The sequence below is a fragment of the Mus musculus genome, chromosome 11 (genome assembly GCF_000001635.26).
Source record: "Mus musculus strain C57BL/6J chromosome 11, GRCm38.p6 C57BL/6J".
Lineage (NCBI taxonomy): Eukaryota > Metazoa > Chordata > Mammalia > Rodentia > Muridae > Mus > Mus musculus.
In genome coordinates this window covers 119,491,318-119,514,175 of record NC_000077.6, presented here as the reverse complement: position 1 = coordinate 119,514,175, position 22,858 = coordinate 119,491,318, and the positions used below count along the sequence as shown (strand labels likewise).

Below are 22,858 nucleotides of genomic sequence, written 5' to 3'. Positions count from 1 at the left end.
TTTGTCATGGAGACCTCGTTATATGCCAAGTGGGTCCCCTAAGCTGTTAGCGGCTGTGCCCCAGAAATAAGATTGGCAAGTTAATAATGGAGCCTTAATCATACTGTTCCTTGTCAGCGGAGGAAGAGGATGTCTAGGAGGTAGCATGGCTTTTTCCTAGGACCTCAGAGACCAAGCTGCATGAAGTCCTGAGGACCCACTTCTGCTTTGCTTAGCTTGCATCTGAGGGTCTGACTGAAACCAGGGTGACTCTGCATGGCTCCAGTCCACTGTTCCTCCTGGTTCCCTTTGGAGGAGCATCAGAGGGACCAAGGATCACCTAGAGCAGTGATTCTCAGCCTCCTTAACACTTTAACACTGTTCCTCAAATTACGGTGACTCCCAACCATAAAATTATCTCCATTGCTGCTTTATAACTGTAATTTTGCTACTGTTATGAATCATAATGAAAATATATCATATTCAGAATATCCAATATGCCATTCATGTGACATGGTCATGTGCCCCCCCACCCCCACACACAGGTTGTGACCCACTAACCTAGAGGGAGAGGAGACCATAAGCTGCTGTGCCTGCTCCTGTGCCAGGGCCCTAGGGCATGAAAGCCAAAGGGGGCAACAGAGTCTCAGACTGCACAGTCCCCTACCCCATCACTGGGCCCCAGCCTCAGCTTCAGCCCCCAGAACAGCAGCCCTTTGGATCTGAACCATCTGAGGGACCCAGGTGTGGAAGGCTTCCTGCCCGTTCTCTGGCACTCTGGGAAGGTGGAAGACCTCTATGAGGTGAGGTTTAGGTGAGACCTTTGAGATATAATCCTGTAGGGGACCACAGGACCCCGTTTCCTCACTCCCTTGCTTTCTGGCTGTCACAAGACCAATCGTGGCTCCTGACTAAGTAAGGCATGCTGCCTCCCCTCAGGCTCCAGAGCGACCCTTGGCCATGAGCCAAAATAAACCTCTCTTTCCTTTAACACGGTTCTCTCCAGTGTTTTGTGATCGTTGTAAAAGCTGATCAACTAGGGTGGCCTCGCTCCACATAATTGACAGGGGAAACTAGCTAACGTTACAGGACACCACAAGCACCCAAAATGATGTTTCTGTATCTCAACTGTTTTGGTGGTGTAGGCAAGGACGAGGGGATCAAATTCATGCTAAGCAAGTGCTCTACCACTGAGCCACAAGACCATCAGGAGCACTGGCTTCTGGGGTAGAAAGGACGGGCACACAGCTTAAAGGGTCTAATGCAGGATTAAAACAGACACTTTGTTGAGATGGAGAATCGTATAGGGTGCAGACCTGAATGAACCTCAAGGTCAAGACGGAAAACCCCCACCCAAGCTTAGGAGGGCTACCCTCGGCGACCTGTGGTGGTGCGTCAGCAAAGGCAACGGAGATGGGTTGGTCTGGGGGGAAGAATGTGTGTGTGTCACTTAGCTCTTTGGCAAACAAATTACCTCAGGTCAAAGACTATGGCGTGTGGCTTCTGAGGGACAGAAGACTGGAAGCAGATGGGCTAGGGGCTCTTCCCCAGGGTCTCAAGAAGTTACGATGATGACACACAGGGCTGCTGTCAGCCAAAGTCTGGGGAGGTGGAGCAGACACTTCAAAGTGGTATCCTCAGACAGCTTGCGACATAGCAACTAAAGATACCAGAGGGAGGGAGGAGGGAGAGTCAGCCACACATGTTGACATTGAGAATAGCCCCTGCCTGTTTTCTCATCCTTTATGAATCACACAAGTGACCCTAATGCCAGGCAAGTAGACAAATTTAGGAGGGTGGGGGCGCTAGGCTTTCTTGGAGAATGGCTACCAGAGGTACCAAGGAGTCAAGCTCACACATGGCCTTCTGATACCAATGCTCCTGAAGGAGATGTGCACTGCTGGGCTCCACTGTGGTGGGGTGGTGGTGGTAGGGAGAATTAAGTAATGGGTGCACAGAAGGTAAGCCAGCCCCTCCCTAGACAAGAGGAAAGCCAAGAGGGGAGAAACAAGAGGTTGCACAAGTAAAATGAATGTAATTATGATACCCTACTCAGTTGAGTGTCCTGTGTGCAGGGACATGTGTGGGAGTGCACATGTGTGCATGCACATTCATGGGCACATAAGCAGTGGCTAACATCAGAGGGCAGAGGATGGATGGGCAACATCCGAGAAGCCAGTCTGCAGTCTCTAAATCTGGTGGGGTGAGGGGGGGGAGGAGCAATGTTGGCAGGGGTGGGGGTGGGGGAGGAGCAATTGTTGGCAGGGGTTGGGGAGGAGCAATGCTGGCAGGGGTTGGGGAGGAGCAATGCTGGCAGGGGTGGGGGAGGAGCAATGCTGGCATGCTCACTAGAGGTAGATACCCAGAGGCTGGAGAGGTGCTTCCTCAGGGAAGAGCGCTCAAGCACTTGCTATTCTTGCAGAGTTCAGTGCCCAGCACTCAAGTCCACCTCACGACATGGCTCACAACAGTCTGTAATTCCAGTGTGAGGTCCTCTTCTTGCTCCTCAAGTACTACAGTTACATGCACATACCACACCCAGACACACACAAAAATGCTTTTAAAATAATGAAGAAAACAATCATATGCTAAAATAAGTTTGCCTGTGAGAGGGACTCGGGCAAGAAGGTGCAGGCGTCTCACTACAAGCCAAACAATGCAGGAGTTGGCTTTGACTTGAAAACCACCATCAAAGAGACTTAAAGGAGGAAAAGTAAAACCAAGCTGGGATGTCATTCAGTTGGTAGTGTATTTTTTTCTTTCTTTTTTTTTTTTTAAAGATTTATTTATTTCATGTATATGAGCACACTGTAGCTGTCTTCAGACACACCAGAAGAGGGTATCAGATCCCATTACAGATGGTTGTGAGCCAACATGTGGTTGCTGGGAGTTGAACTCGGGACCTCTGGAAGAGCAGTCAGTGCTCTTAACCATTGAGCCACCTCTCCAGCCCAGTTGGTCGTGTTTGTTCAGCAAGCACAGAGCCTTGGCTTTGATCTCCAGCATCAGTGTGGTGGCATAGACCTGCAATGTGGCCCCACTGCTAGGAGCTGGGAGAAGGAAGACCAGAGGCTCAAGGTCATCCAGTTCTGCTGTGATCAGACCCTGTTAAAACAAAACAAGACAAAATCCCAGCCCAAGCCCAAACTACACCCTCTCCATCAAGACCTGATCCAGGTGCCTCTGCCTGGAGTCCCGGCTCCTGCACTTTATCTTCCCATTTCCCAGGAGCCTTTAAGGACCTGGAGCAGCGGGCGCCTGCTCTGTGTGGGGAATGGGAACCAGAGTCCTATTCTATCACCACGGCGACACCCACCTGACTACTTCTTGGGCCATTCATCTGCAAGTCAGTGGTCCCGTGCCGCTGTTCTGTGCCTCTGCTTTTAATTAATCAATTGGTTAGGGCAGTGCAGTGGGGATGCTGGATTGGGTTGCTGCTGGGGTGAGTGGGCCAGGTGGGTAAGCCTCTACCTTACGACGCTGATGCTTGCTCCTCACCTTCGATACCAGATCTTTGGCTGACAAGTGGGTTTTTGGGGGGGGGGTGTTCACCCTGGCACTCTCGGGAGGGGAAGGTGGTCCAGGCTGATATCCTGCTGACTCTGGAGACACTACACCCACCATCTCACTATCAAGGAAAGAGTCACCCAGAGGCAGAGTGACTTGGCCAGGCACACTTAGCATTCAAGAACAGAGACCTGGGGCTGGAGCCCTGTACAGATGCAATCCCCAGGTCTCAACCCGAGACCTAGCCCTTCAAGGACTCTTCTGAGGAGGCAGGACAGTATGCTCCCATTGGGGTCTAAGGAGCATATGGGCTCCCCAGAAGCCAGGAGACAGCAATTGGCTCTCTTGAGGTGTTGAGGAAGGGTCAAGGTTCCCTAGCCTGGCCTGTCTGGTATGTAGGAACCATGATGGCTTGGGCCTCTCTCCTCAGGGTTGGCCATGGCTAGATCATAGTAGGCGGCTCCAGCCCTGGCAGTCCACCATTCTTGTTGTCCCATGAGCAGGAAATGGGGATGACTGGGGTCCTGAGTGACAGACACAGCAGCTAGTTTAGGTTGCCTCCCCCTGGAAGCCAACTTCTCCCAGCTGCCGGACAGGGGTAGGGATGCTGGGAAGGGGCACAGAAACTGCAGATGAATATGAAAATCTATTTGGATCTGACTTGAATTATTAAGAGGTTCAAGAATATTCTTAGCTCTAGAGAGCTGTGGTCTGCTGAGATGGACATCACTGCGGCCCTATTTTTAAGGTTCTGCGGGAAGGAGCTGAGACGCCACTGCACTTAGGGCCCCCTGCCCTCAAGCACCGGTGTCTGGGGTGTCTGAACGCCCCACCCCAGACTTGCCCACACTCTATGTTCTATCCACCCTGCTCCTTCAGTTTGCATCCCCCTGGCCCTGGCACCTCACTATCTTAGCTCCCTGTAGCAGCTCAGCCAGGTAAAATCTGGGCTGCCACACACACCCAGCGGGGCAGCTGGGCTGACAGGCCCTTGTGGGTATGGGAGAGTACTAGAAGCTAATAGTACAGGGCTGTCTTTGGGACAATAGAAATGCTTTGGCGCAGGCAAGCGTGATAATGGCTGTACACGGTAATGAATCCTTTTTGTTTGTGACAAAGCCTCAGGCCTATGTTACTCAGGGTTGCCTTGAGCCCATGCCCAGAGACTCTGGTCTCAGGCTCCCCAGACACTCCACTGTGCAAAACAAATTGTATTTTAATGACTGAAAGGATTTTCTTTCAGAACAAATCACATAAAAGTTGTCTAGAAGGCCACGTTCAGGTTCTGCCCTGCTCCTCAGTATGTGGGGAGTGGGCCCCTGGCAGTGTCTGCCTGTACAGCAGCCTGGAGAGCTACTCTGCCCAGGCTGAGGAGAGTCTGAGTGTTGGAAGGTGCCAAGCTGAGCAGCATCAGGCCTGACTTCTGTGTCTTGGGGAAGGTCTTCTGTTAAGAGTTGAACAGATGAGATGGGGTGACCAGGCTGGGTCCCCAGCCACACTTTGGTGTCTCACAGGAGTGGGAGGAGCTACCTGCTCAGGTGAGGCCTGGACAGGGGACTCTGTAAGCTGTTTTCCTCCACATCTGTGAGGATGGTCTTAAGGACTGATGGCCTTGGCCTCTGGGGCCCTACTTCTCTAAACAGCTTCCCTTCAAACAAGGATGCTGTGTGCTGGCCCTCAAGCTCGGCTGCCTTACTTCTCACCTCACATCTAAGCTTTCAATGGTTCGAGCTATTGTGGTTGAGCTTCAGCCTTTTCCTTCCCCCACCTCCAAATTCCCCCTCCACAACTCTGTCTTGACAGGGCTTGAGAAGGGAGAGGTCTGGAAGTTGGGAAGGCAGATGGTGGGGCCAGCTGTAGGCCCTCCAGCTCTGGCTTCCACAAGAGTGTCAGGGAATATGAAGAGAGAGAGAGAGAGAGTGTGTATGTGTGGTTGTGTGTGTGTGCACAGAATGTTTGTGAGAGACTGCGGAGGGCCAGTGGGTGGATGTGGACACTGCAGGAATGTCCTGCTCGGACACCCTGGGTGGCCGTGGGGTTCTTGCCCATGGAGGCTGGCCTATACATACCAGGTGTGTGGTGGGGAGGCTGCCTCCTGCCCCACACTTCATTTACTGGGTGACAGAACCACATATCTATCTTCCTTATATCCAAAACCTGAAACCCCAGGGAGTGGGGATGAGCCACCAGCTCCATCAGAGACAGCAGCAGCAGACCTACCCCCAAGGGGTAGTCACTATGGACTGACTTAGGAGGGAGTCGCAGCAGCCCAGCTGAGTCTAAATGGGCCTGGGTATCACAGGAGAACCACCCGTCTGTCCTTCCCCATCACCGACCGTCATCCCATCCTGACCACCCCCTGTGGGTATCCACAGGACTTAGTAGCTAGCTTCCCCACCATCTGTCACCTCTCCTCCAGGGAATCTGGGGACTAGGGTGAGGGCAAGAGACATGTCACAGGCGTGCCATCTCTGTGTCCCAGCTCAGATGCCACTCTGGTGAGCCTAGAATGTGTGTGGGAGGACAGGGAGGGCACTGCAGCCCTGCTGTTGGCCTGCCTCAGCAGCCCCTTCAAGGCCACCCAGACAAGAAGCCACCAGGCTAGAACAGACCCGCCTTCTTAGTGGGATGGGATTTTGACGCTCTCTGGTGAGAGGGTGGCAGGAAGAGGAGTGAGGAGCCGAGCCTGGGGCTTTCTCACCATGGGCCTCAACCGGCTTCCCATCTGGCACCCTCTGTGCAGCTGACTCCCCATCGCCCACTCTTGAGCCTGCTCCAGGATTGAGGCTTTCCCAACTGCAGGTCCCTCAAGCTCAGCGGCAAACAAGCTTGAGGACAGGCACCTTGGGGGCTGCAGCCTGGCTATGACACGGATGACAGTCTCCCGTGGCTGGGATGGTGAAGTAAGAGTGACCCATGAGGGTAAAGCCAGGAAGAACCAGGTCTGTATTCCCAAGAGGGCAAGGCAGAGCTGCTGGCACAGGTTGCCAACCGCAGGGCCTCTGGGCACCCGAGGCCTGAAGTCCTTCATGTACTCTTGGTGCTTGTGTGTGCTTCCTGGTCTGGAATATGGTCCTGCTGGGGCATGGTGACCACACTGACTAGCCAGTGATGGAGGAGGCTGGCAGCCACTGGCCTACACTGGCCCACGCTGGATTAAGCCCGCTGCATCCTCCTGGAGTTCCATGCACTGTTGCCTCTGGGGTGTGGTGCTCCACCTGTGACTGTGGTGAGGTCTCCACTGCTCCTAGAGATCATCTTCTCAGGGTGGTGACTGTACCCAGGCTGGAGAAGGAGGCCAGAGGTCCGAGTCTTCCTGATGCCCGGTTCCCTCCAACTGCTGGTCCTTCTGCTCCTGGAAGCCTGGCTCGGGGGCTTTCCGGTCTGAGCTGGAGTCTCTGCCGTCGCATTCAGGAGGCCTGCCTTGATCTGCAAGTGCTCCTGGGCCTCCTTGGGGGCATGCATTTGGCCTCTGCTCTTTCTGGCTCCTGGTAATGACACCAAGAAACAGGAAACATAAAAAGCCAGGGTGTGTCAGAAGTCCCCTTGTTCTCCAGGGGTCTCTGAGGCCTGATGAAGGGCCCAGCCTAGAGGGAAGGCCGACAGTCCTCACCTGCACAGGTGTACTCTTGTACCCTCAGGCTAGCCAAGTTCAATGGTGAAGTGGGGTAGGGCCAGCTGCCCATACCCTCAGCTCTTTAACAGCCCAGTGGCCCAGGAACAGCCCCCAGCTTCAGGGAAATGAGTATGAGGGGTGCACCCCTCACTACTTGTGCACCACCCAAGGCAGGGCCTTTGTCTTTCCCTGGGTATGAGGCACACCAGAGGCAGGGATCAAAACTGAAGCTGCCATATGTACCACGTTCTATTGCTGATACCCTGTGTCTCACTTCCCCACCCATGAGATGGGATCACAGTACCTGTTTCTTGGCAAGACTTCCCTAAGGCCTGTTCTAGTAATACCACATTGTGTAAAGAGCTCATGCCAGTCCTGTGTCCCTAGCGGAGACTGCTGATGACAACAGACTCGCTCTACCTCAAAGCTCGAAGGACTGAACTTCTGTGATGGGAGACAGGCATTCGAGGGAATGAGGTAAACAGAACCATGCCTGACTCCAAAGGTCATGCCCTTTCTGGGGAGACCTGGTCTGGACCTTTGGACAGATAAAGTGGACCAGAAAAGGCTAGGCAGCTGTACTGGGTGGTTTTATATCAGCTTGGCACAAGCTTAAGTTATCTGACAGGAGGGAACCTCAATGGAGAAGATGCCTCCTTAAGATCAGGCTGCAGGCAAGCCCCTAGAGCAGAGCATGTTCTTTTCTTTTTTTTTTTTAAGATTTATTTATTATTATATGTAAATACACTGTAGCTGTCTTCAGACACTCCAGAAGTGGGAGTCAGATCTTGTTATGGATGGTTGTGAGCCACCATGTGGTTGCTGGGATTTGAACTCTGGACCTTCGGAAGAGCAGTCGGGTGCTCTTACCCACTGAGCCATCTCACCAGCCCCAGAGCATGTTCTTAACTAGTGATCAATGGGGAAGGGTCCAGCACACAGTGGGTGTAGTGATTGATGGGGGAGGATCCAGCACACAGTGGGTGTAGTGATCAATGGGGGAGGGTCCAGCACACTGTGGGTGTAGTGGTCGATGGGGGGGGTATCCCAGCACACAGTGGGTGTAGTGATTGATGGGGGAGGGTCCAGCACACTGTGGGTGTAGTGATTGTGGGGGAGGGTCCAGCACACTGTGGGTGTAGTGATCGATGGGGGAGGGTCCAGCACACTGTGGGTGTAGTGATCGATGGGGGAGGGTTCAGCACACTGTGGGTGTAGTGATCGATGGGGGAGGGTTCAGCACACTGTGGGAGTAGTGATTGTGGGGGAGGGTCCAGCACACAGTGGGTGTAGTGATTGATGGGGGAGGGTCCAGCACACTATGGGTGTAGTGATCGATGGGGGAGGGTTCAGCACACTGTGGGTGTAGTGATCGATGGGGGAGGGTTCAGCACACTGTGGGTGTAGTGATCGATGGGGGAGGGTTCAGCACACTGTGGGCAGTATCATCCTTGGGCTGGTGGTCCTGGGTTCTATAAGAAGCAGGCTGAGCAAATCACAAGGAGCAAACCAGTGAGCAGCACCCTCCATGGCCTCAGCATCAGCTCCTGCCCCCAGGGTCCTGTGCTGCTTGAGCTCCTGTCATGACTTCCTCCAGTGATGAACAGGACACAGAAGGTTAAGACAAACCCTTTCCAATCCAACTTGCTTTTGGTCATGGTGCCTCCTCACAGCAACAAAAACCCTAACTCGGATAGCAACCACGTTTGGAGGTGGGCCTTGGGCCAGCTGAGCCAAAGGAGTGGGGTTTCTTGAGAGTTCCTACTATGTTTGAAGTCTCTGAGGGATCCCCTCCCTATGTCCCCTACCAGGCCCAGCCTCACTCTGTGGCCCTAAGCTACAACCCTGCATCAAGGACAGGATGGATTCATACACAACCCATTGCCGGTGTCCTTCCCACACTCACCTGTCCTTTCTCTGTGCAGGAGCCACCCCAAGCTGCCCTAGAGTCCTTCGGATGTACTCTCGAGAGCGGATGTCAGCCTGAAGGATACACACAGGTGTAAGCCAGGCCCTGGGCATGTCTTCCCATCCCCAGTAGCCTGGAAGCACATTCCACTCTTTCAGGGGCAGCCCACACAGGCTCATCATGTCCTTTGGGGAATCAGCCCCGCCAGTGTGTAGTTGGCAGAGAGATGCTGAGACCCTCGGGGTTGAGGTGAAGGCTGAGGGACCTGACCTCTTGCTTTTCCAGGATGCTCAGCCTCTTCTCTGACTCAGACTGTTCGTTTTCACTGGCTGTCCCTCTGATGGGTGTCAGCTGTGACACCTGTTCATCTCCAGAAAGGTTGACAAGTTACGCTAATAAAAAAGGGCTTGGGGACCACAGGTAGAGCCACAGAGAGGGACTCAGATCTGAATATGCACCCCCCTCCTCCACCTCTAAGAGCCTGGCCTCAGGAAGCCCCTGGTCCCGGCTCAGATGGGTTTAGCTTAGCTTTGGGATCACAAGACTCACAGACAGCAATAGCTAATCCTGCAGACAGCAGCTGCTCTTCAGCTAAGGGAAGTGGGCCGTGGGCAGTGGGATGTCCTGGGCTGTACCAGAGTCCGGGTTTGCACCAGAGCAGAGGGAAGGAAGACCCTAAAGACAGACACTAAGCCCTTCTTGGAGAACTTTGGGGAAGTGGAATTGTTGGGAGGGTGCTCTGCTGAGGGGCCAGTGGAAAGAAGATAGGCCAAAAGCCACAGCCCGTCCTGCCGGGCCGACAGAGCCTTATTCCCTTCCTCCCTGCCAACCTGGGCTCCCAGGCTAGGCCATCACGTGCTCGCTCTGCATGTGCCCAGGGTTTGGGAGGCTCTCTTGTGACATGTGACAGGTGTGCTCTGGATTCCAGTACTCCAGGTGCTTTGCAGGAGGCTGCCCCCTTACTTGCTAGGACAGAAACCACTGTAACTCTGGGAAACATCACGGCTAACAATGCAGGTCTGGGGCTGCACAGCTCTGGGCTGCAGGTGCTAAGGGAGTGCATCGCTGACTTGCTCTCATTAGATGGCCAGGATGGAAGGGGAAAGGCCTTCTGGGGCTTGAGAGACCACTGCACCTGTAACAGCAGTAACACCCCAGATGAGGACTCAGTTAAAGAAGGCCTTCCTTGGGGGATGACAAGAACTCACTCATTCTCAGAGGCTACCTCTGGGCAGCCTTTCCAGGAGCAGGGCTGAGCATCACAGGATGCACTGCCTGCTGCTGCCCCCTGGAGGCCATCCTGTGCACCTGCAGCTCTCCTGAGGGCTGAGCCTAGGCAGGCTCTGGGCAGTCCAGCCTGTAGCCCTTCCTTCACACCTCCCAAAGACCTCACAGCCTCCAGAAGGAATGGAGTTGTGACCTGAAAAACTGTCCCACAGCTGATGTAGACAGCAGCTGCTCTAAGTCCCTTGCTAGTGAGCCCTGGAACTGTACGCTTCCTGCTGTGGCTGAGTTGCTCGAATGCATCAAATTCCTCCTGAACCAGGGCTTTTGATAGTGCCTTTCCAGAGTCTGGACTGTCCTAGCCTCCTCTAAAGAGTGGTTTTTCCTGGGTTCTCAACCTAGGGTTTGGACAGGCACCACCACGTGACAGGTGCATGTTGGGATCTCAGTTGCATGCTGCTTTCCTGTAGGGTGAGATGACTGGTTAATCAGTGTTGAGCCTCTGGGTCCCTGAACAGCAGCTTAGGTAACAGGTGTCTGGCAGAGCCATGGCCTGGGGTCCCAATTGGTGTCTCTGGCACAAGCACTAGCTTCCTCAATGTAGCCACCGAATGACCCTGTGAGATCCTCTGACCAAGGGTTGCGTCCAACTTGTCCTGCTTTCAGGCTCTCTCATCAAGGGCCTGGGGATCTGTCCTCAGATGCCTGCAGAGACCCACCCCAAGTGAGACTGTGTGATGGTTTGTATATGCTTGGCCCAGGGAGTGGCACTATTAGGAGGTGTGGCCTTGTTGGAGTAGGTGTGTCACTGTGGGCGTGGGCTTTACACCCTTACCCTAACTGCCTGGAAGCAGCTGCCTTTGGAACAAGAGGTAGAGCTCTCTCAGCTCCTCCAGTGCCATGCCTGCCTGGATGCTGCCATGCTTCCCATCATAATAACAGACTGAACCTCTGGACCTGTAAGCCAGCTCCAGTGAAATGAGTGCCTTTGTAAAAATTTCCTTGGTCATGGTGTCTCATCACAGCAATAAAAGACAAACAACTAGGTGGCAATGTCAGTCCCCCCCCCCCACACACACACACAACTCTCCCACTCCCACCACAGCCCCATACCTGGCGTATAGGTTCTGGGATCCGGAACCTACAGCAGTGGTGGGTGAGGCGCACAGCGACCTCCAGGCTTATTCTGTGGCCCACAGAGACATAGAGGGGCTTGGTGCTGTGGTCATGGCTCCTCAGGGCCTGTGGAAGGAGGACAAGCATGGATGGGCAACGTTGCTGTGGAGCAGGACCAGCCTCAGGACTGAGGCTGTGAGGATGTCCTGGAGGGCTGGAAGGAGTTCACAGGGTGCAAGGACTCTGGGGCTGTTGGCCCTCAGGCATCTTCAGGTGGCACATGGGGTGAGGGTAGCCAGAGGAGAATGTGACACAGCATACCCTGGTTGGTCGCAGGATATGTAGGGAACAGGGTCCAGCCCCCACAAAGTGCATGTGTGCACGTGTGCACGTGTGCATGAGCTGCCTTGTGGCATGGCCTAGGTCCCGAGTCTGGGCAAGGCACAGCTTTCTGGCCACTCACCATTCCCAGGACAGTCCCAGAGCTGCCTATCAGAGGAAATGTGTCTCCTCCGGCCTGCAGGAGCACAATCTGGGAAACAGAAAAAAACTGTAAAAATACCTTTTTAAAAACATGTATCGCAGGAATGCTAGTGCACACCTTTAGTCCCAGCGCCAGACAGGCAGAGGGCAGAGCTCTGTGAGTTTGAGGCTAGACAGGACTACACAGTGAGACCTCCATCTCACACAAACTAACAAACAATCAAATCCCAAGCAAAAGTGCAGGTCGGCTAGATACACCATCCTCAGGAGCATCGTTCACCTTCTTCGGGAAGGAGTCTCATTGGCCTGGAGCTCACCAAGAGGCCTTTGTGCCGTTCTGATGCTGGCATAACAAGCACGGCCCCCATGCTCAGCACTTTTTACATGGCTAATGGGAACCAACCTCAAGTCTTTATACGCAGGATAAGCACTTTGCTGATGGAGCCATCCCTCAACCCACTGCCCCTTCTCAAACAGCTGAAGGGCAAACTTGATTCTTTAAAAGATTATCTTTAAGAACAGGGCATGCGTAGATGTCTGTGGGGGATATGAGGGCAGATGCTCAGAGAAGCTGGGGCATCAGATTGCTGGGAGCTGAAGTTACCATGGTCGTCAGCTATGCAGCATTGGAGCTGGGAGCCCAGAGTGGGCCCTGCAAGAGCAGGATGTACTCTAAGTCTTGAGCCACTGCCCCAGCCCAGCAAATTTCATTTCAAAGGCCTAGGCAGGGATGCAAGGTGCCCTCCCAGACCCCACAGGGGCCACACTGAATATGTTGGTGACTGTGCTGAGGTCGCTGCCATGAAGTTCCATCTACTCTGGTAACTGAGGCTTAGAAAAAGGGTTGTGGCTTGCCAAGGCCCCAAGAGGCAGGTGGAGGGCACACAGGTGACACTGGGCACAGCAGTCCATGTCCAGGCTGAAGCTGCCACCTCCTGAAAGCTTCCTTTCTAGCTAGGGGCTTGGCACAAGTCAACCCACAGCCCCTTCCTTCTGGGTGGGGAGGGCCAGTACATCTATCCATCAGGCTGCCATGATCAGGCTGCCATGAGCGGACCTGGGTCTGTCCACTCTGCCAGCTCAACACATAACTCACTCTCTACACAGGCTCCTGGGAACTAGGAAAGAGACAGTCAGGTCTCTTGGAACTTCGTTCTGTGGGATAAACATTATGTCAATGGCTTCCCCTGGATGAAGTGAGGATCTAGGGTAGAAAATGGTACACTGGGGGCAGAGCAAGGACTACAGTCACAATGACAGTAAGCAGGGTCTGCAGGCTGACTGTGAACACCACGGAGGGAAGAAGGTGGCTAGTGTGATATGGAAACCTGGAAACCCTGTCCCCGGGGACTGGAGGACATGGCCCTGCGTGCGTGTGATCCTGGCACAGAAGCAAGGAAGTAGGGGAGACAAACATGGTGGGAGGCACCCAGGAAGCTTATGAGAGCTGAGCCACTGCTCTGAACTGTCCAGAGGCACTTGGAAGGCAGTGCCCAGGGAAAAGTGGGTCTGCTTCTGGGTAAGACACCAGTGACGTGAGGGTGTGCCAGCAGGCCAGGCTGGAGCTGAGGTGCCCCAAGAGGTGGCTAACACAGGCACACCTGGTTGAGTCACAGGGAGTCCCAAAGCCCTTCTCACCTTCTCCTTGTGCAGAGCATTGTTCTCCAGTCCATCCACCTGCAGGAGCTTCTTGGCCACCCCGATGCATGGCAGCTCTGTAAGGACACCAAGGTGGCAGGCCACCCCGAAGCCTGCAGGGGAGCAAAGGGCGAGAGTACGGTGGCGGGGATGGGATGGGAGCCAGCCACAATCGCTCATCTATAGACGCAGACTCTTGGCCCAAACTGACTGCACTGTGAATGGGCCCTCTGTCCTGAAAGCACCAGTGTCAAGGAAGGGTGTGGGAAGCCCCCTCCTCTGACAGCATGGTTGAACTAAGACACACAGATCCTCATGACCCTTCACCCTCTTCCATCTGCTGCTGTCCTCAGGCCTCTGCAGACGGGTCACCTATGGACTGGGCCTTGTCAGCATATCTGGATTGAAGTGGCTGGGAACATACACCCAGGAGTTGCCTGCTGGCCCAGAACTGCTGTCCAGATTAGCATTTGTGTATCCTTTGGCTCCGGGCCTATGGTTTCTAGTCAAAACCCCTCTCATTCCTGATGGCTATGAAGGCCAATAGCTCCCTCATGCCCTACTTGCAAGAGCCAGTGTACAGTGCCTTGGCATGCATAGGGACAAAGCCTGCAGGTAGCTCAGGGCCAGTGTGGGAATGGAGGTAACCTGAGCTCAGTCATTAGTCTGTAGGCATTGGGTCAGCCTAGAGGAGGTACTGGGTACAGGCCAGTGTAGGGTACTGTGGGAGGTAAGTGGGTACAAAGGGGTGGGGTAAGAGGTGGTGGAAAACATTCTCCTCTCTCACGGCACCCATCTGACTCTTTTAGGAGAATTACCTCGTTGGTGAAGCACCCCGTTTCCATCCACAAGAACGACCTACGGAGCCACAGGGGAGTCAGTCAGCTGGGCTGCCCTGGGGCAGTGAGAAGGGGAGATGGCAACAGGGATCCTGCTTTTTAAAAATCTTATCCCCTTCTTTCTGTGGGTGGCAGTGGTCTGAGGGGACCTTCCCTCCCTAAGCACAAGCAGAGGGGTTCTCCTCACCTTAGGAGGCACCTACCTGGGGCATGAGATCTGGTTCCTTCTCTTGCAGCCGCTGTACCAACTCCACCAGGAAAGGGACCTCTCGGAAGGCCAGGAAGCCTGACACATAGGGGGCCTTCAGGCCAACCATGCGGCTGTCCTCATACACCACCTGACAGCGAGGCAGCAGGGACAGGTCAGATGCTGGCTGCAACCACCTGTTCCATTTCATTCCTCTGCCTCCCACCCATGGCTTCCACCTGTGGTCAGGATTAGCCCAGAGTCTGGAAGACAGGGTGAAATGATCCACTTGCAAGTGGGTGTTGGAGAGTCAACTTAAGTGTCATCTTACAGGTGCTTGCATTGGGACCTGGTGTGGATGAGAGCCCCCAAAGACCTAGTGTACAGGGAATAGCCTAGGGCCTGGAGTGTATGAGGAGCAGCAGCACCCCCGAATCTCATCTCTTTTAGGAGCTTGGCTGAGGTGGTGGCCAGCCTCAGGCCGACCTGCTCCTTGTACTCCTGGCTCACTCCTTGTCAATGTGAGCTGACCACCTGCTGAAGGCTCAGAGTATACCCTGGATGAGTATACCCTGTGAGCCTGGCAGTACTGAATGCACCTCAGAAAAACCATGGGGAAAAGGCCAGGCAAGTAGGACAGGGCTCTGAAATCTTCAGAACATTTTGGAGATGGGCAAAGAATGCCTTTAGAGCCAGGCAAGCTGCAAGAACAGAGCCCCAAAGAATGGGGAAACTCAGGAGAGCTCAGGACAGTAGGTCTTGTGCATTCTGTGAGGAGGCGTGGAGGAAGTAGGGGACCAGATGGCTTTCAGGAGGAGCTGGGGACAACCCAGGGCCTTTCTTAGGTCTTCTCTAACAAAAAGACTAGTTTTCAAACTAAAAGCACCTTATCACATGAAGATGGCCAGCTTCTCACTTGAGCACTAAGGGGCTCTGCACACAGCACAGGGCCTCCACCAGCCTCACTGGCCTGCTGTGCAGACCCATTCCTACTGTGTTCTTCAGAACATTTCCCCACCCAGGCTCTTGATGAGAGCTTCTAGCACAGTTCTCAAGGGGCCCTGAGGCTGGATCTGTACCTAAGCACGCCTAGAGAACTGGCTACTGTGTGCTGGGGCTTGGCCTCCTAACACTTCCACAAGTGATGCAGGAAGAAACTTCTCAAAGCTGCAATGACTCCAAGTCAGGTGTCCACTCAGATTCTGACTCAAGACAGCAAAGGATGGAGACCACTGCAGACAAGCGCAACTGATCCAAATGCAGTGCTGTAGCTCCCAGGCCCAACCGACACACACCTGCAACACAGCTCCTGCCCCTAAGGCTCGGGGACCACTGAGTCTCGGGTGGTAAAACTCTAAGAGCTAGAGGAACATGTTTGCCGTGAGACTGTGTCTCCTAGGAATGTCAGAAGCTGCAGCCATGAATTCCCACCAACATGGCTGCCTTAATGACCTGCAGGTGGATTACACAGACAGACATTTGGACAGGGACAGGGGAGAGCTCAGCAGGCCTCAGCCCCAGACAAAGAACCACAGGCCACTGAGGAATGCTGGAAGCAGGAGAGATAGTCTGCCCTGGGGAAGAGCACACCTCTTTGGTTAACCAATGGTCAATCCTGAAATCACACACATACAAGGAACATTCCACAGAGAGCAGTGAAGAGGTAAACGGGAGAGTTCGTAGGGCGTGAAGGGAAAGGGGAAGATTTGTAATCATATTGTAATACCAAAAAATAATTAAGGAAAGTGCTTAGAGTGTCTTAAGCTCAACTTACACAGATGTGCGTGGATATGAGATTCACGGACCCACATGAACTTATCACACTGGGTGAATTATAATTGCTAGATAATTGTGTTTAGTTAGGTACGTTAGGTGTGAGGTGCAGAGATGGATGCCGCTGACAGCAACACTAGGGGCCACCAGCAAACGAAGCAGTGTAAGTTACTGTGGCCTTCAGGATAGAGCAAACAGGAAACAGCCAACAGTAGGAGGGCAGGCACTGCTGCCAGCACTCATGAGGAAAACTCAGACAGAGAAGTCTCTTCTTCCCATGAAAAAGGACACACTGGGTACAGATGGCCAGCTATGGGAGGAGCTAACCCATAGGCTGCCATCTGTCAAGGATGCTGAGGAAAGAATTCCTGACCGTCTAAAGGTGGACTATTAATTCTCCAAGCAGGGTTAGTCTATGGGGAACCTGCTGTGGGAGATGGGTTTCCCCAGTAAATGGGCTGTGGCTCTGGAATGGTATTTAATAGCTTTACTGTGACTTTCCACTTTACAAAACTCAAGAGGGTATAACTGGTGAGTTCTGGTGTTTCCAGCATTATGATCTAACTTTACATATTTTGTTTATTGTAAAAGTGTTTTTGTCTGCACTCTGTAAGCACAACATATGTGTAGTGTTCATGGAGGCCAGAAGAGAGCCATGGGATTCCCCAGAACTAAGTTACAGAAGGTGTGAGATGCCATGTGGTGCTGAACACTGACACAGCAAGCATTCTTTACAACCAAGCAGTCTCTCTAGGCCCCCGAATCTAACTTTAGAACATCTCTTCCATCTCACAAATTAGCCTAGTCCTAAACACCAGTTATGCCCTTTCCAAACCATGCTCAGATTTAGTGTGATGACTTTGGTTTCTTAAGAGGAGTTGGAGAGATAGCTTAATGGTTAAGTGTACTGGCTGCTCTTCCACAGGACCTGGGTTCAATTTCCAGTATTCACATGAAGGCTAACAACCACAACTGTCTATAACTCTTGTTTCAGGAAATCAAACATCCTCTTCTGGTCTCCATGGACATCAGGCATATACACAGTGCACAGACATACATGTAGACAAAATACACCTAAGATAACTTTTAAAAGAGACATACCTTTGGGTATGTCTGTGAGAACATTTCCAGAGAGGCTCAACTCAAGAGGAAAGATCCACCCTGAGTGTGGGCAGCACCATTCCATGGGCTGGGGTCCAGGGCTAAAGTCAAGGAGAGAGCTAAGCTCTGGCATTCCTTTGCCTCTGCTTTCTGGTCTGCTGGGACATGAGGAAGCAAACAGTTGTACACACCTGCAGTCGCACCTCTGCATGATTCCTGTCACGTGTAAGTAACTAATGTGCTTTGGTGACCATGGATCTATATCCTTTAGGGGTCTGCCTATGCAATCTGGGTCTCTAAACACACTCCCAGGTGAGCCCTGGTTGGGCAACTTTGAACCAATGGGCCACACTCTTCCAAAACTCTTGCCTGACTTAAGGACTGCAAGAAGCAAATGCTAACTGAACGAGCAGGCACAGCTGCTCTTCTCGGTGCCAGGCTGCAACACAATTGTGGCATACCACCGCCCTCAAGAACAGTCAGTGAGGGAAAGATGGATCGCTGCCCGGGAGGTTCACATGGATGAGAAGTGTTATGACAGCAGGCACACTAAACTAAACTCATTAGGGCTTAAAGCCACAAGCCAGGGTGTTTGAGGTCCCACAGGAGAAAAGCTGGAAGATGGCATTCTGTGCCAGTTGCTTCCTATACAACTGTTTTTTGTTTTATTTGTTTGTTTGTTTTAAGACAAGGTTTTTGTGTGTAGCAGTAGCTGTCCTGGAAGTCACCCTGGCCTTGCACTCAGAGATCTGCCTGCCTCTGCCTCCCGAGTGCTGGGACTAAAGGTGTGCACCACCACAAGACCTACCTATATGACTCTTAACAGTTGGCATTAGCACCATCCTATTCTAGTTACCTATCTGTTGCTGTGATAAAACACTCAGACCGAAAGCAACTTGGGGAGAAAAGGGTTCATGTCAACTTACACCTTCAAGTCACAGTCCACCACTAAAACAGTGGGAACTCAAGCAGGAACCGAGGCGAAACCATGGAGCAACACTACTTACTGAGCTAGCTCTCTTATACAGCCCAGGCCCTCCTGCCAAGGGACACTGATGCCCAGAGGGAGCTGGGCCCTCTCATCTCAATAACCAATCAAAACAATCTCTCACAGACATGGCCACAATGTCAATCTGAGGCCCTCCTATTGACCCTCTCCTCCTTCTATCAAGGTGACACTAGATTGTGTCAAGATGACAACAGAAACCAATTAGGACAATCCTTCTCACTAGGTCGGAAGAAAACAGAGGAGCACGGGTAGTGTGGGGTGCGGTAGACCCAGGGTGTCCACACAAGCCACTAGTGCTGCTCTCTCTTCCCTTACCCACTACATATCAGAGAATATCCAGGGACCCATAAGAACATGAGCCCTACTTCCCACCACACACCCACCTCTGAGCACAGGGGGCCTTTGTGTTGAACTGGAACTTAAGGGGCCTCTGGGCAGGGCGCAAAGCCACAGAGGCAGGAGGGAAGCGCTGCTTTTGGAGGAGTAGCGATGGGAAGCTAGATCTGGGTGCAGCCAGGCTTGCTGAGCGCTGACTAGAGAAACCACAGGCTGACTGCTCACGTGTGCACATTATCTGCTTAGAGAGGATCTCAGTGTCTTACACACAGGAGGGCAAGTCATGATTCCTGGCATCAGGGTTTACACTCTGGAGAGAGAGACAGGCTAAGCTCATTTTGGTATGACAAAGGAGAGGGTCAGGGTTGCTACGGTCTTCCAATTCATATACTGACATTTTAAAAAAAGATTTATTTATTTATTGTATGTAAATACACTGTAGCTGTCTTCAGACACTTCAGAAGGAGTCAGATCTCATTACAGATGGTTGTGAGTCACCATGTGGTTGCTGGGATTTGAACTCAGGACCTTCAGGAAGAGCAGTCAGGTGCTCTTACCCGCTGAGCCATCTCACCAGCCCCCATATACTGACATTTTAACATACAAGATGATTGTACTAAGAAGTGGGTAGCATTTGTGAGGACACAGGAAGTGTAACTGGCCCCCAGACCTTAGCACAGCTGAATCCATGAAGACAACACCATTTCGGCTGCACAACTCAGCATATAAACAGCACTAAGACAATGGCCTAATCCATCAACAACGTCCATAGCGTTTTAGCAAAGTTTCAAGATGAACTAACCTCGCCTTTTAACTTCTGTAGCTCCACTTCTGACTGCTCTTGTTAAATGAAGTATATCAACCCAGAAAATGGCTTTGTGCTTGAAAGCTCACGCTGAGAAAGGCTCAGTGCTACAATGGGATCTCAAACGGCCACCCAGCTAATATTCCCTACTGGCTTAAGCCCAGGTCTGAGCAGTCGTCTCTGGTGACTACCCCACAACAGTAGAACCAGTAGAACCCAGAGAAGGGCTTGTCTGTATCCGAAAGTCTCAGAACCTCACAATCTCGTCCTAGTATCTGATCGTGGACCTTCCAGTTTTCACAGCTGTGAGAAACACTCACGTACAAGTGACCCAGCTGGAGGCCGTTTGCTCTGCCCCACCACAGAGACTGGAAAGGACGCTGAGAGACAGCGCTGGTCTTGTGGGATAAAGGAGGCTCAGTAGAGCAAGTAATGTCTAACCTGGGCGCTACAGAAAGTAGAAGCCAGACAGGTGACGACCACTCTAGGAGAGGTGTGCCTGCCAACACAGGCCAGCAGAACCACTGAAGGATTTAAAGTTCTGACAAATAGCGTGTAGGAAGTGCTGAAGGCAGTGGAGGAGGTGACGACAGAGTCCAAGAGGCCTCTAAGTCACAGGAACAAGCATGGACTCTACTGACCAAAGATCACGGCAAGGGCCTCGAGGGTTAAAGATCACGGCAAGGGCCTCGAGGGTTAAAGATCACGGCAAGGGCCTCGAGGGTTAAAGATCACAGCAAGGGCATCGAGGGTTTTTGCTGTTGTTTTAAGACAGCATCTCATGTAGCCCAGGCTGGGATTGAGCTTTGCTCCTCCTGCTGTAGCTCTCAAATGCCACGATTACAGGGGTGTGTGCTGCCATGCCAAGCAGGAAGTTTTAAAGGGCCTGTGATTGGATCACACCTGTTTTGTACAAACACTGCCCTCTTATCCATGGAGAGAAACAAAGAACAATACTTGAGGCAGGGGTGGGAGGGCGGAGGCTGTGAAGAAACAGGTAAGTAGCCTACAGAAGGGGTGACTGTGGCACACGTGCAAAGGACAGAGAGGAAGTCCTGAAGAGGTAGAAGACATGGAACTGGGAGGAAGACTGGGGAATACTGTGCAGGGGAGAATATGAATGAAGTATAATAATAAACACATGTGAAAAAAATTACTTTTTGTTTTTCAAGACAGGGTTTCTCTGTGTCGCCCTGTCTGTCCTGGAAATCACTTTGTGGACCTGCCTCTGCCTGCCGATTGCTGGAATTAAAGGTGTGTGCAACCACATCTGGCTGAAAAATATATTTTTTTTTACTTTAGCTCAAAAAATTAAAAATAACTTTAAACATGGCGCTACTGTGAGACAAGATGGAAAGCAGGAGGTTTGGGGAGGCAGAGATGTTCTGCTTGTGAAAAGTGTGGTGTGTACTGTGTGCCACTGAGGTGAGCAACCAGGATGACAACTGCAGTTCCTGAGAAGTGCGCCACAAAAGCCATCAAGGCTGCGGAAGGCCCTTCCTTCCCGACCCAGGCTACAGCGGCAGCAGTAAAATGTCCAAAATGGCAGCGCCTATCAAAATAGAGGCACTATGACATCTCCTCAGCCCAAGGCCATCACAGGAGCTGTCCATGGTGGCAGCACCTTTCCTGCCTCAGCCTACTTCTGTCCTGAGGAGCTGTCCACAGTGGTGAGACCTTCTTTCAATGCCCCAGCCTACAGCCTTGATGAAGCACCACTACCGGAGTTGTTCACAGAGGCAGCACCTCTCTCCAGCCTCCCCAGCAGCCTCAGAGATGGCACCTCAGCAAAAGCTGGCTGCCACCAGGAAGGACTTCCTACTCTAAGTCATGGCCCTAATACAGGGAAAGGAGGTGAAAAATCCAATGATCCCTGAGCCCACCCCAAGCTCAGGACTTGAGATCCCACAAATCCTCATTCTGGAAATCTCTGCCCTGAGAAGCTCTGTCCCCTCAGAAATCCTATAAAAGCACTGCCCCTTTGTCCAGTTTCCTGCTGTCTGCCCCCCCCCCCCCCCCCCCCCCCCCGAGAGCAGAGGGCAGCCATTCCTAGATTAGTCCCTCCTCCTCCTCCTGGAGTCTTCCCTCCAATAAATCTCTTTCATAAAATTTCCTGCTTGGTGTAACTCTCCTGTCAGAAAAGAAGCAAGGAAGAGAAGAGAAGAGAAGAGAAGTGGAGAGAGCGGGGCTGAGGCTTCCTCTCAGAGCTGTGTGGTTCCCGGGTCCTTGTGTCTCACGATGCCTTTCCATTGGGACACCTTTCCCCTCAGAATTTTAAGGTCCCTGGGCTTCCGAGTCCCTTCCATCTGATCAGAAACACAACAACCAGACCTGGAATTGTCTGTCGATCCTTTAAAAACTACTTTTAATTCACCATTTGTGTACATATATGTAGACCCGTGGGAGTTTATGTACATCACAAGCATCCTGGTGCCCATATTTCCTCTGCTTTTTGCTTTTGAAAACTTTTCTTCAAAGGCATTCCAATCTATTCATTACACTCTACAAACGGGGTGGAAGTGTATCAGTCCCTTGCCTAACACATTCGAGGGCCTGAGTCGGCTTCCTAGCATCAAATATATATATATACACTACGGGGTGCAAGTATTAAAAAAAAAAAGTAAATTTTATAAAACTGGACCCTGGCTCTCTGCCTACGATCGAACTGCACCGGGCGCAACATCCCACCCGGGTTACCTTGAGCTCGGGGTAGCTCAGCACTACCAGGGAAGCGCAGGCCCGGACACTGTCCCCTTTCACGAAGGACACATCCACGCCCCCGACCTTCTGCAGGCCCGAGAAGCTGGGGTCCCGCTGCCAGGCCTCCGTGTCCCGATCCACCACGCGCGCTTTCAGCCGGGCTTGTTCCCTAATAGGACACGAACATCAAACGGGCTCAGGGCCCATGGGAAGAGCGCGACGCTCGGGGCGTCCCCCCTCCCAGCCCACCCTCTCTCCTTTTTGTCCATCAAGCCACACTGAGAAGGAAAAGCTCTCGGCGATGGGAATCCCCGGTACCGGAAACGAGGACCACGCCCACAAAGGCTGGCTGCAACTTCCGGCAGCCGGCGGCCCGGAGCAGGCCTGTGCCGCAGCACCGAGGGTCAGTTTCCCAGCCGCCACAGGGGCTGTGAGGTCGGAGGTCACTGGAGAAGGCCACCCCCTTGGCTAATGCACGACCCCGACCCCATTACCCTTTCCACAGCGACAGGGTTTCCTCTGGCGGCCGCTCAGCGGCCGTGTGAGCCATGGCTAGCGCCTCGAGGCTTTGAGGACGTCACTTCCGGAGCGCCGGCGCCGAGCTGTTAGCCTCGCTCGTTTAGCGTCCCTCCGCTT

The 22,858-nt window shown here is 52.7% G+C and overlaps 1 protein-coding gene across 8 annotated transcripts; it reads right to left on the bottom strand.

Moving 5' to 3' along the window:
- Positions 1 to 2,710: 2,710 nt before the first annotated feature.
- Endov (endonuclease V) lies at positions 2,711 to 22,854 on the bottom strand. 8 transcript variants are annotated; one of them, XR_388482.3, is made up of 11 exons: positions 22,717 to 22,854; positions 22,220 to 22,391; positions 14,515 to 14,649; positions 14,291 to 14,330; positions 13,473 to 13,585; positions 11,815 to 11,883; positions 11,349 to 11,477; positions 9,561 to 10,146; positions 9,282 to 9,371; positions 9,009 to 9,085; positions 4,680 to 6,974 (listed from the first exon to the last, which is right to left on the bottom strand). XR_388482.3 is itself a non-coding variant. In NM_001164636.1 (9 exons), exons 1-9 carry the CDS (start codon positions 22,770 to 22,772, stop codon positions 6,749 to 6,751), a joined length of 1,017 nt encoding a protein of 338 aa, NP_001158108.1. In that variant the 5' UTR covers positions 22,773 to 22,829; the 3' UTR covers positions 2,711 to 6,748. The 8 variants fall into 8 exon arrangements, 5 of the variants coding, with proteins under 5 accessions (NP_001158108.1, NP_796368.1, XP_030101955.1 ...); XR_003949465.1 differs by lacking the exons at positions 22,220 to 22,391; positions 22,717 to 22,854 and adding an exon at positions 17,373 to 18,052; NM_001164636.1 differs by lacking the exons at positions 9,282 to 9,371; positions 9,561 to 10,146 and having other exon boundaries at positions 2,711 to 6,974; positions 22,717 to 22,829.
- Positions 22,855 to 22,858: the final 4 nt, after the last annotated feature.